Source organism: Sinohyriopsis cumingii, chromosome 13, assembly GCF_028554795.1.
Source record: "Sinohyriopsis cumingii isolate HCF-2022 chromosome 13, ASM2855479v2, whole genome shotgun sequence".
NCBI lineage: Eukaryota > Metazoa > Mollusca > Bivalvia > Unionida > Unionidae > Sinohyriopsis > Sinohyriopsis cumingii.
In genome coordinates this window covers 20,217,963-20,231,690 of record NC_142973.1, presented here as the reverse complement: position 1 = coordinate 20,231,690, position 13,728 = coordinate 20,217,963, and the positions used below count along the sequence as shown (strand labels likewise).

Genomic DNA, 13,728 nt, shown 5'->3' with positions numbered 1-13,728 from the left:
AAATGTAAGGAATTCATGTCCTTATACTTTTTGCTGGCCTCATACACGTAAAGCTGCCAATATTTTTGGGTTGAAATCAATGATAATTAAAGGAGTTAATATGGAAAAACAAAAGTGGGTGGGTCTGAAAATTAATGGCTATAATTCCACTAAGCGAGGCAGAACACTAATATTGGAACTCAGCCAAGGTCACATGAAATCAAACTGACTACTAAAGTTAGTTGAAATTCATAATATTTAAGAGAGTTATTATGTGGAAAGAAAAATGGGCAGATCCAACAGGCAGAGGCGATAACCTTACTAAATGATGACACAGAGTACCAACAATAAAACTCGGAATTGATGTCTCATCAATATCTAGCTGCATGTCCGATTTAATTGACATCAAATAGTAATTAAGGAAGATACTGAGCAAAACAAAAGTGTTAATAATCAAAAGAATAATGGATGAATGAACAAAAGGGTGAAAGGATGGATGGACAGGCCCAGTTTAATGTCCCCCTTTTCTATGAAAAGTTGGAGACTAAAAGTGTATATGATCAATGAGGTGTGAAAAGCAGGCAACAGTGACCAAAATTTTGTAGCATTCCCATGATGCATGAAAATAACTTTTTTATGACTGTACAAGCATATGTTGCAGAAACTGACCTAAACACAAAAAGTATAACATATGAAAAATAGGTCCCAGCTACCTACTTTAGTATGGTGGTGTTCTACTCATCAAGTTTCATGCAAGTATCAATTTAGCATGACTGCAGAGGAAATAATACCTGAAATACTGGCTTAAACATCTATTGCCAAAGCCACTGTCATAACATACCGCTGGTACACCTTAAGGTGTCTTGCTCTTGGCGGAGGTCAGCTAATAACCTGAGCTAAATCAAAGCAATTTTACATAATAACTTCAGAATTACAAGCAAGTCCATCTGACCTACATTTGTTTAAGTACACATAGCAGATTTAAGAATGGGACCTAAATGTCAAAACTTACTATTCATGATGACAACAACTGTGCTGCTGTCGATGACAAATCTGTTAGGAAATAAATACCTCTGTCTTCCTCATGTTTTGCTGGGAAGACAATCAGCAGCTACATTTTACAAATAATTTCACACAAAATTTAGGTAACATTGGTTGTCTACAGCATGCTGTTTTGGTACAGAACACTACCTTGATATATGCAATGAGTTCCGGATCCTTTTGAAGCCAGAATACATTGTTCAGCATCTTGTCTGGAGCTGGTATGGGAAGACTGGGAGGTGCATTCAACAATCTCTTCATTTTCTCTTCTACTATCTGCAGAACACAAATGACAACAAGACTGATTTAAAATTAGTGTTTTTTGTAAAATTTAAAAAATACATGCAAAGTGCAAAAAAACGTAAAACTTTTCATTCGTTCACTTTGCTTTTCTTTCAAGTTGTTGACAGCTCACTTCAAAAAGGCTTATCTCCACCACTGGCTGTACCTTTAAGGGTTGCTGGCTTTTGTTAGAATGGAGATGAAAAAATGTATAAAATGAAAACCTAGGTAAACAAGGAAAGAATTTTTTTACAAAGATGAGACATATTTTTTTGAATTATTAACAACATTAAAAAAATGAGCCACAAGCTGATAACAGAATTCAGAGGAAATTTATATTCACCTTTTTGAAATTTGTAAACTAGATTAGCAGATTTTTTAATTGTAACATGTTACCATGGTTGGCAAATATAAAGCATCAACAAGAAGTGAAAAATGAAAGCACTAACTTATGGTGTACTTCATTGGACTGACAGTCAGTAAACTAGTGTCATGTAACTTCTGGTGTACTTCACTAGATTGACAGTCAATAAACTATGCCATATAACTTTTGGTGTACTTCACTAGATTGACAGCCAGTAAACTATGCCATATAACTTTTGGTGTACTTCACTAGATTGACAGTCAGTAAACTATGCCATATAACTTTTGGTATACTTCACTAGATTGACAGTCAATAAACTATGCCATATAACTTTTGGTATACTTCACTAGATTGACAGTCAATAAACTATGCCATGTAACTTTTGGTATTCTTCACTAGATTGACAGTCAGTAAACTATGCCATATAACTTTTGGTGTACTTCACTAGATTGACAGCCAGTAAACTATGCCATATAACTTTTGGTATACTTCACTAGATTGACAGTCAATAAACTATGCCATATAACTTTTGGTGTACTTCACTAGATTGACAGTCAGTAAACTATGCCATATGACTTTTGGTGTACTTCACTAGACTGACAGTCAATAAACTATGCCATGTAACTTTTGGTGTACTTCACTAGATTGATAGTCAATAAACTAGTGTTATGTAACTTCTCATGTACATCACTGGATTGACATGACAGTCAATAAACTAATTTCATGTAACTTCTGGTGTATGTGTGATTTGGATTTATAATATAGCTTTAAAAATATTTCAGTCATGTCACTACAATGTCTGCAGTGATGCAGTTTATAATGATGTCTAGCACTGAGGTATCATGCCACAGACATGTTGAATCATGTCCCACCCAGTCACATTATCCTAACACCAGGCTGATCAGTCCTAACACTAACCTCTTAATGCTGAGCACCAAGCAAGGCAGCTGTATCATTTTTATGGGTCTGTTGAATGACTCAGCTGGGGTTCAAGCCCACGACCACCCACAACTTCTGGTGTACATCACTGGACTGACAATCAATTAACTAGTGTCATGTAATTTCTGTGTACATCACTGGATTGACAGTCAATTAACAAGAGTCATGTAATTTCTGTGTACATCACTGGACTGACAATCAATTAACTAGTGTCAAATAGTTTCTGTGTACAACACTAGATTGACAGTCAATTAACTAGTGTCAAATAGTTTCTGTGTACAACACTAGATTGACAGTCAATCAACTAGTGTCATGTAACTTCACATTTTTTTCATCTACAGCAAAGGAAATTTCCATGACATTTAAAATTATAGTTGCCTTTATTATTCCCCACTGCTTTTAAATTAGGAATGATGGTTAAAGTTGCTTATCTTAAGTAATTAAGTTTTAACAAATTATAATGGATTCATTTTCTAATTCTCATTAGTTCAAAGGTTTTGTTGTAATACGAATTTGAAATAAATGACACAAAACTGTATTCAATTTAAGTTACAAAAATGTTCCATTGCATTTTAAAGAAGATAATGAACAAGCCAAAAACATACAATGTTAGAAAATATGTTCAATATGGAATGACAGACCTATCAATTTAATTTGTCCAGCACCATGCTTAGCTTCAACTTTGGCCCAAGGTCACAATGTTTATTTAATTCTGAGTTTCAACATATTTATATGACATTGGGTCTATCTTTAAAAACAGAAGCTTCACAGCTTCACTCAAGCTAAATTCTCAAAAACTTCAAAATGTTTCAAAGCAGCACAGAAGTCAGTGGTAGAAAGTTTGTGGACTTATAAAAAGTCTGTGGCACTTAATTCCAAAATTTGAAGCTGATTAAGTGTAAGCCCCAAAATTTGAAGTTGTTGAATCTGAAGCTAGTCTCCAGCTGATCTCAAAATTTTATTCACAATTTGAGATTTTTAAAAATTTTATTTACCATCTAACCTGAAAGAATATGAATGTGATTGCTGTGCCCAAACTCTAAGAATAAGAATGTTATTACTGTGCCCAAACTCTGAGAATAAGAATCTGATTACTGTGCCCAAACTCTAAGAATATGAATCTGATTACTGTGCTCAAACTCTAAGAATATGAATCTGATTACTGTGCCCAAACTTTAAGAATAAGAATCTGATTACTGTGCTCAAACTCTAAGAATATGAATCTGATTACTGTGCCCAAACTCTAAGAATAAGAATCTGATTACTGTGCCCAAACTTTAAGAATAAAAATCTGATTACTGTGCCCAAACTCTAAGAATAAGAATCTGATTACTGTGCCCAAACTCTAAGATTAAGAATCTGATTACTGTGCCCAAACTCTAAGAATATGAATCTGATTACTGTGCCCAAGCTCTAAGAATATGAATCTGATTACTGTGCCCAAACTCTAAGATTAAGAATCTGATTACTGTGCCCAAACTCTAAGAATAAGAATCTGATTACTGTGCCCAAACTCTAAATCTAAACCAAGCCTTAATATCCTGATTCTTGTCAAAATAATTTTTTTGTTCAGTAAAACTAAAAAATTTCCTCAAATTTCAGGAATTTTTTAATTCTTTCACAATTATCAATACAAACAAGAAGGAAAAGCCTAAAATACATTTATTTCTTTTGCATCTTTCAATTGTCTCTACCTCTGATTAAAATCCCAAAGATTTCTAAAGTAATAATGCAAGAAAATCTTATTAAAAAATCACAATCTAAAATGAAAACTTTACAACAAGAGGGAAACTAGGGACCGGTTTATTTTTACTCTGTACAATAGTAGACAGACCAGTAATTGTCTGGTTGCAAAATAACCTTTTCAAGTTTTGCCCCTTCTGCTTCTTCTAGTATACCATCCTCCATTAGTTCATGAATTCCATCTCGAACCTGATTTAGCACGCTTCTTATTGCCTGCCTCGTCTTTATTGACAACGCAATGTCTGGGTGTTGCTTAGACAGCATTCCTGCAGACAGAGAAATAAAAGCTCAGTGAAGTGTTGTGTTTACATGACAAAGACAGTGACAACTTTTATTTAGTATTTAAGGTCAACAGTCCATATACAATTCATGTTATTTAGTATGCAAGGCCACTACTCATATAAAATTCATGTGTTTTAGTATTCTAGGCCACTGGTTTATATACAATTCATGTTATATAGTATTTAAGGCCAACAGTCCATATACAATTCATGTTATTTAGTATTCAAGGCCACTAGCCTATATACAATTTATGTTATTTAGTATTCTAGGCCACTGGTTTTTATACCATTTATGTTATATAATATTTAAGGCCAACAGTCCATATACAATTCATGTTATTTAGTATTTAAGGCCAACAGTCCATGTACAATTCATGTTATATATTTTAGGCCAACAGTCCATATACAATTCATGTTATTTAGTATGCAAGGCCACTACTCATATAAAATTCATGTTATTTAGTATTCTAGGCCACTGGTTTTTACACCAATCATGTTATATAGTATTTAAGGCCAACAGTCCATATACAATTCATGTTATTTAGTATTCAAGGCCACTGACCCATATACAACTTATGGTATTTAGTATTCAAGGCCACCAGATATTCATCTTCTATTTTTAAAGCCTCACACAGTGTACAGATATATTTATTTACCGATATTTTATAGTATTGCACTTTTAGCCATTAATTTATGGTCAGAACATTAAAGAAAAGTTAATTGTTTCCCTGAATTTTAATGGGTCCACAATTTTAAGGCAATATTTAACACTTAGCTGAGATTTAAAATGGATATAATGTCAACTTTCTTACAATTCACTATATTTGAAACATGACATCTTGTAAACATTGCTTAAAGGACACAATAAAAAAAGCATCTTAATGTATATGTCTTGTGAGATCCAAACATATGCAAAACCATATCTATATATAAAAAATCTTTAACTTTTGAGACAAATTTAACTTCAAGGTTCATCAGTCTTCACTAACATTTTCTGCATATATGCAGATATTAAGAAAACAGTACACAAAAAAAATGAAAAAGTTATTATGCCTTTGAACCATCAGAATCAGTTTATTTACATGCTGGAACAGCTATTTTAAGAAAAGGTCAGTTAATGGATGTTAAAAGATGAATTCAGATATGCCAATGAAACTGGTTTCAGGCCTACCACTGGGGACATAGTACCTGTATCATAACTTGGAAACTATAAAGATTCCAACTTAATAAGCACATAATTATACACTACTGGGTCAGATTTGCAACTAAAACTGTCCACAGGGACAAAACCCAATGGTTGCATATTTTGAGGGGTTAGTGGGGCAGAGTGGAGGAGTGCAGTAATGTGTTTCACAGAGGCTCATGTTAAAAGATTAAAGCCATGTAGTGGGATTCCTATTTGAAGGTAAGGTAGGAAATTTATTATCTCATTTGCAGCATAATTTAGTCGTATTTAAATCCTGCAATTTTTTGGGAGCAAATTTGAGTTAAGATCTTGGATGCCCCTGCATGAAACTATCTGTCAAGTAGGATGACAATAAGCTGACAACAAACAAAAGAAACACTGTAACCTTATTTTAAAAAAATGTAAATGTCAATAATTCATACCAAGATGATAGCAGAAAGCAAACAAAACAGTATGTGAAAAAAATCAACTTTTAATGCAGCAGCATATAATCTGATCTGCCATTACATTCATGATATTCCAGCATATCAATATACAATCCACACCCACCTACGCAAAAAGATGGGGAACAATCTTCTCTGTCAGGGTTTTGAAAAAAAAAAAAAAAAGAGGACCCCCCCCCAAACACTTACAAAAATATACACCCTGATCTGCCATTACATTCATGATATTCCAGCATATCAGTATACAATCCACACCCACCTACAAAAATATACACCCTGATCTGCCATTACATTCATGATATTCCAGCATATCAGTACATAATCCACACCCACCTACAAAGATATACACCCTGATCTGCCATTACATTCATGATATTCCAGCATATCAGGATCAAAACATCAAATCACAAATAAAATGAATGCACACACCCTGATTTTCTAGTGCATTATGAATATCTTTGTCTATGCTGTTAAGAGATGGGTGAATAATGCGCCATATTTATTGAATGATAAGCCCATGCTTGATGAGAAGCCCATTGTTACATCTTTTTGGAAATGTTTAATAAGGATATAAGCTCACCTCCTACTTTGAGACAACCTAATTAGGCTGGTAGACACTCTTAAAGATGGTAGAAATAATGCACATAGGTAAATCTGATACAATTAAAGTCGCATACCAAGACATCTGATGACATCAAGTCTTCCATTGTCACTCATCTGTTTGAGTGATTTTGCAATCTCCTTATGGTCCACCATGTGATCTATCAGCTTACGGACTTCCTCTTCACCTGCTGCATAACCCCGACCAACATCAAACCCATAACTCAAATGCTGACTCATCCGCCGTTTTATCAAATTCAAGATTACTGGCATCAGGGGCTATCGATGAAGAAAAATATGAATTATTAAGACAAGTTTTATACCATACTTTCAAACCTTTTTCTTCGAAAAGACTTTCTCCTGAAAGACAGTAAATATTTCAAAGTTACTTTTATAGAGTAAAGAATGCCTGCATAGTGCAATGTTAATACACTTTAACAGAGTGAAAAATGCCTGCATAGTGCAATGTTAATACACTTTAACAGAGTGAAAAATGCCTGCATAGTGCAATGTTAATACACTTTAACAGAGTGAAAAATGCCTGCATAGTGCAATGTTAATACACTTTAACAGAGTGAAAAATGCCTGCATAGTGCAATGTTAATACACTTTAACAGAGTGAAAAATGCCTGCATAGTGCAATTTTAATACATGTTCTTTGCACCTAAATTCAATGCCCAGTTCAGCAAGGTGAACACACCTGCCAATATTTCTGCTAACTTTGGATTTCTCACAGCATTTGTGGGTTTGTGGCATATTAAACAATTTTATGGATTTTTTAGTCATTTTGACGTTTGTGAAATTTCTTAGTATCATACAGATTTTTTGAAGTGCTATTGATGAATAAAAAAAAAACATTGTATCTTGTTGGTAAGATGTGAATTACATGTAGATATTGATATTAAAGAATATGTTAATAATGCAAAGTTATATATAAAATACAAAATTTTGGGAGAAGACACTGGCTCTGACACTTGAAAAAGTATAGTTGTCTATCATTCTTCTTTTTTCTTTATGTATTTCTATAATTTTTTTTATGAAGACTCTCTTGCCTCCACCACCATAAAGGACCTTATCATACAAACATCGGAACCATCAAGAGAAAGTTGCTTCAGTTCATAGAATCTGTTGTATAATCAAGATAAGTACAGTTTAAACAATTACAATTTAATTGAACATTTCAACAATTTAAACAGTAATTTAAAACATTTGTCATGTAATGAAATAATATTCCTTCAGATATTGTTCAACTCAAACTGCATTAATGGAAAATGAATGCTATACCACTATAAAATCAATGAATCATTAAGTGTAGGCACAGTGATTAAGTGTTTAAGCATGATGGTGTTATACTCACCAAGATGGATTAATATACAAAAGTATGAAACCTAATAACCAAAAGAACACAAGAACTGACCTGGACACAAAAAACTATGATCACTGAGGAATTAAATTTTGGTTACAGTGATCAGCTTTTAATAGGACATGTTGTTCCTATATTCTAAGAGGCTTCCAAGGAAGGTAAGTTTTGATTGTTTAAGGAGAAAGCCAGAAATGTTTTAATTGAAAACAAATGCCCTCTCACTGTGACCTATAAGCAAAACTAAATTAACTTGACCAATGGACAGAAGGATGGACAAGGATTGCCCTAATTCAACAGTTGTGGCAGGGCAAAATCAAGATCATTGATAGGACAATCTCATTCATCATCAAACTTGCCAGAGATCATGATGATGATGACGTAAGCTCAAATTTCAAGCTTAATACAAAATGAATCAGACAAATGGATTCCAGAATGCTAACAAGCTCAGGAAATCAGACACAAGATCACCTTACTAACATGCATATATCTCACTCATAATAAAACTCATATGATCTCTTGCTGACCTAAGTTTATTTTCCAAATTTAGTAAAATCTGCTCAGAAATAAAGTCATTTCAAAGTCAAAAAGTTCAGCCATTCAAATACGGATGACATCAGTAATATGCATGGATGTTGCCCAGAGTTGACAAGTCAGCCAATCAGATGCAGATGACATCAGTAATATGCATGGATGTTGCCCAGAGTTGACAAGTTCAGCTAATCAGATGCAGATGGCATCAGTAATATGCATGGATGTTGCCCAGAGTTGACAAGTCGGCCAATCAGATGCAGATGGCATCAGTAATATGCATGGATGTTGCCCAGAGTTCTACCGACCACAGATCTGGATTACTTAATATTACTTACTGAGTCTAATCAAAATCAGATTAGAAATATGTTCTTCAGAAGAAAAACCAGGTCAACCAATCACATGCAAAATCATCTCATTACTATGCTTGAATCCCACACATTATCAAACACATGTGAGATCTTGATCTCATAAGCCCATTTCCCAAATTTTATAAAAATCCAATTGGAAACATGGCTTCCAGAGTGCCAAGAAGCTCAAACTGATGAAAATCATATCATGGAACTCACTCATTACTGATCTCATCTGAGATCTTGATTATACAAACCCATATTCCAAGTTTGATCAAAGTCATGGTTGAAATATCATCTCCAGAACGTCAACAAGCAACCATTGGCTGACAATGGACAATGATCAATTCATAATGAACATAGGGCCAGTGATGCATGATATTTTATCTCAACATAATTATTTCCAACTAAACTGATGAATAGAATAAGTTGTGGTTTTCTACAAATCTGAGCAAGAGTACTTTTTCAAGCTATTTAGTGGCCAGAAATTTCATTTTAAAAAATCACAGCCTTCTCCAGGTGTAGCATTGGTTAGCCCTAACTAGATGCAGACATTGCTACTTTTAATAGTTGAGTGCTGCAGATTAGGTGGTACAGGTGTCAACAGTGTTCATCCTTGCACTCATGAGTGGCTGGATGGTACTCTTGTTCCAATATTCAGTGATGTTACTATCTCATTCAATATTATTGACTCCAGAATGACTAATGGCAGATGGTTCGAGTATTGGATTATACCAATGTGGGTATATGAGAAAGCTTGCAGTAGCTTCTTGTGGGTCGGTGGTTATTTCTGGGGTTTTCCAAGTTTCTTCCTCCACCATTTATACGGGCCACCATGTATAGCCTATCTTGTGCTAAAAAATGGCATTAAACCCTATAACAACAACAACAACAGCAACAACAACAACTAATGACAGATGGTGGTGGGGGTAGGGTAAAGTAACAGATTGTGCTTGTTACATAACACATCACGTTCTGATTGGTATGATTTTAAAGGAAGAATTCATTAAATTTAATGGAGATTGTCCTAGAGAATATACCAATAATCAAATATGCTCCCAGGATTTTATCATAAGGAGGATTTCCCCCTTGTCACCAGGGGGGGGGGGAGATGGACACAATTCAATATTTACCTAATACTTAAATATCTATCTCTTTTTTTTCTGCTCCACTCTGTTAGGGCTCTATCAAAATCAGATTTTTTAAATGATGTCCCCTCTAGTTGTAACAGCATCAAGTGTTTATTGTTTGTGAATATTGTTCTGTGCAGAGTCTGCTGTCTCATTCTGATGAGACATATGCATAGCTAAGGTGCCTTAATAGGAGGGATTACTGTATAGTTAATTATTCATAATACACATCCTGTCTTACCTGGACCAAGCGAAAGATCCTGCTAAAGCGCTGTAAGATGAAAACAAGCAGGACAACATTGACAGTATCATTGCTCTCTCCATAAACTGCCGGCAGAGTAAAGCTCAGTATGACGTCAATTAATCCAAGTGATATTATTACAAGTGATATGACATTCCATGGATTCTGCATGTAGTCCTTCTTCTGTACTAGTCTCTATTAGGAAAAAAAGAATATAAAATATTAATTCTCTGAATTAAATATGGAAGGACAGAATACCATATAATGTCAAAGTACCAAACAATTTCATTTTTGTGTCTGCATTCTGGCAATATATTGCAAAAGTTTAACCTGCCAGAAATCTGAGGAAATAAATACTACATATGACAGATATAATCAAGTCAAATTAAATTTTTTATAAAAATTTGGCATACAAATTTTAACCAATTAAGAAATCATAAAAAGTTGACAACAAAGACATTTCCTTATATACAATATTTATGTTACTTTGTCCAGATGTTTTCTAGTGATTCCTACTTTGCATCAACAGAAGATAGGTATAATAAATATTTCTTCTTGGTTTTTTTCATATCTATTTATCAATATTTCCTGCATTCATATTTAAAAACAACTGTCCATCAATTTGTCCTTAAAATGTTACACTTTTAGAAACTTTTAATCAGTAAAATCTATCCTCCTGCATGGCAAATGTAATTTTCATTGGTTTTTTCTTCATGTACACATGCTCTTGTAACCATCATAACTCTTGTCCCACTATCCCTATTACCACACACACTGTACACATCTATATTCCAGCAAAACACTGTACACATATATACTCCCACAAAACACTGTACTCATCTATACTTCCAAATTACAATGTACACATCTATATTCCCACAAAACACTGTACACATCTATATTCCCACAAAACACTGTACACATCTACACTCCCACAAAACACTGTATACATCTATAATCCCCCAAAACACTGTACACATTCCTATTCCCACAAAACACTGTAAACATCTTGGAAATAACCTTTACAATGTACCAAACATTGAATTCTCTTCATAAAATGATGTAGGAGGAATTATTCATGTATTACATTTATTCATGTACTTATTACTCCTAAGAAACAATTCTCAGTCTCTGTTTGGTCAATAGGTCATGCATAACAAATGATATTTGCAGTATTTACTGGGCATATGAAACCCTACAGGGATGTGTGAATAATCAGTGAATAATAAAGTTTACATATTCAAAAGGTGTAACACTGTCATTCCTGGCCAAAAGCATTAAAGACCACGGATGTCACACTTCACAATTTTAACAACAAGAAACTAATAATTCAGATTTTGCAATCTTAGAATGTAATTATTAAAATATATAATTGTTATAATTGTATAATTAGCATTAGAATGAAAATAAAATAGGAAAATTAAATGCTCATTTCACACACTGGCTGCAACAAGTTAATCAAATCAGAAGTCAAACAGACCTTTATATTAAACTAAAACTGTTCTAGGTACAGATATGTCCACCAAAATTAAAAGAAGCAGGCCCATAAGGCAATAAATTCATTACAGGGTCTATTGGCAGGGTTATACAATACATGTAGTATGACACTCATAAATGTTATATGCCCTTTGACTTTGCTTAAGGAGGGTCATATTATCCTGTAGAGCTTGCCAAAAGACTATGTAAATTATGTATGTAATGAAATCCAGTTATGCATATTCCACATATCTTCTTTAAAATTCATGAAGAGTTTCAAAGACATGAAAAGAAGTAATAACCTGGCATAGTATTTCCTCATTATAACACTGTTCACAGGAGTCATAAAAGTGGATTGTCTTATATCTGAGGTCATCTTATATTAAGGTATTTTAGACATATAACACTGGTCAACAGTGAAATCATTACTGACTTGAAAAGGCCCTAATCTGTAGTATTTTGGTGTGCCGAACACGAATATAACCGTGAAAAATTTGTATTGGCTCTCGTTTTGAAGATATTCATACACCTCATTTTCTATGTTTCACTGTGTAAATTTCTCCAGTAGGACTGCAGCAACATCCGGAATAATGATGTAACATTGCATAATACCATCATGCTCACATCATCCACAGTTGATTGCATCATTTTCTGATGCAATGCAATACTAATGCCATGCGGCTGCTGAAGTAAGTTGACGTCAGCAGTGTACTATACATGTGTAGGCCTATTATACTAATGCCAGGCGGCTGCTGAAGCTGACGTAAGCAGTGTACTATATAAAGCCCAATCAGATAGGTTCAGCATTTAAAATATTTTAGACGTTGTGCGAGACAGTTCAAGCTACTGTTACATAAAACTTATTATTTTATCCATTTACGTACAATAAAGAACAGTAATGCCTCGAAAGTGTGTTAATACCGCGGACAATTTTTGCTATATTTGTGGGGAAGTGACATTTGCCAACCAGAAGAAAAGTATCAATTCTCAAGTGAAGAAGGCATATCATCTTTACTTCGGATGCAAGGTTGGTGACCAAGACAAGCCTTGGGCTCCGCATATATGCTGTGCTACATGTACAACACAGCTTTCACAGTGGTTGAATTGCAAAAGGTCATCAATGCCGTTTGCAGTCCCAATGGTGTGGAGAGAGCCAAGCAACCACCTAAATGACTGTTACTTCTGCTTGGTTCCTCCTCTTTCCGGCGGAATAACGAAGCGAAAGAAGTCGAGAATAGTCTACCCAAACATTCCGTCCGCATTGAGACCAGTTCCACATGGTGAGGGACTTCCTATTCCAGAACCTCCAGCAGAATATTCTCTTGATTCATCTGACGAAGACAAAGGTGAGTCGACCTGTTCTTCTCCTGGTCCATCAGCATGCAGTGATCCAGATTTTCACTGTGGTGCATCATCAACCCCACACAGAATAACACAGGAAGAACTAAATGACCTGATTCGTGATTTGGACTTATCAAAGAACAAGGCAGAATTGCTAGGATCAAGACTCCAACAATGGAATCTTCTAGAAGAAGATGTCACAATTACTGCATATCGAAAGCACCACCAGCAATTGGAGCCTTTCTTCAGAAAGGAAAGTAATCTGATATTCTGTTCCGATATTGAGGGCCTCATGAATGCTTTAAAAATCACTCATGACCCACAAGAATGGAGACTATTTGTGGACTCTTCGAAACTGAGTCTCAAGGCTGTGCTTTTGCACAATGGAAACATTCTTCCATCTATTCCAGTAGCGTATGCTGTCCACATGAAAGAGACATA

General features: G+C 34.5%; 1 protein-coding gene across 3 annotated transcripts in view; it reads right to left on the bottom strand.

The window, feature by feature from the left end:
- LOC149785019 (sperm-specific sodium:proton exchanger-like) overlaps positions 1–13,728 on the bottom strand; it is a 196,698-nt gene that overhangs the window by 45,502 nt on the left and 137,468 nt on the right. For all 3 annotated transcript variants that reach the window (XM_089978712.1, XM_089978713.1, XM_089978714.1), the window contains 4 exons: positions 10,471–10,665; positions 6,936–7,137; positions 4,466–4,614; positions 1,171–1,296 (listed from right to left, as the gene is read on the bottom strand). In XM_089978712.1, the coding sequence (XP_089834838.1) occupies positions 1,171–1,296; positions 4,466–4,614; positions 6,936–7,137; positions 10,471–10,665 (672 nt within the window). The remainder of the gene's footprint in view (positions 1–1,170; positions 1,297–4,465; positions 4,615–6,935; positions 7,138–10,470; positions 10,666–13,728) is intronic.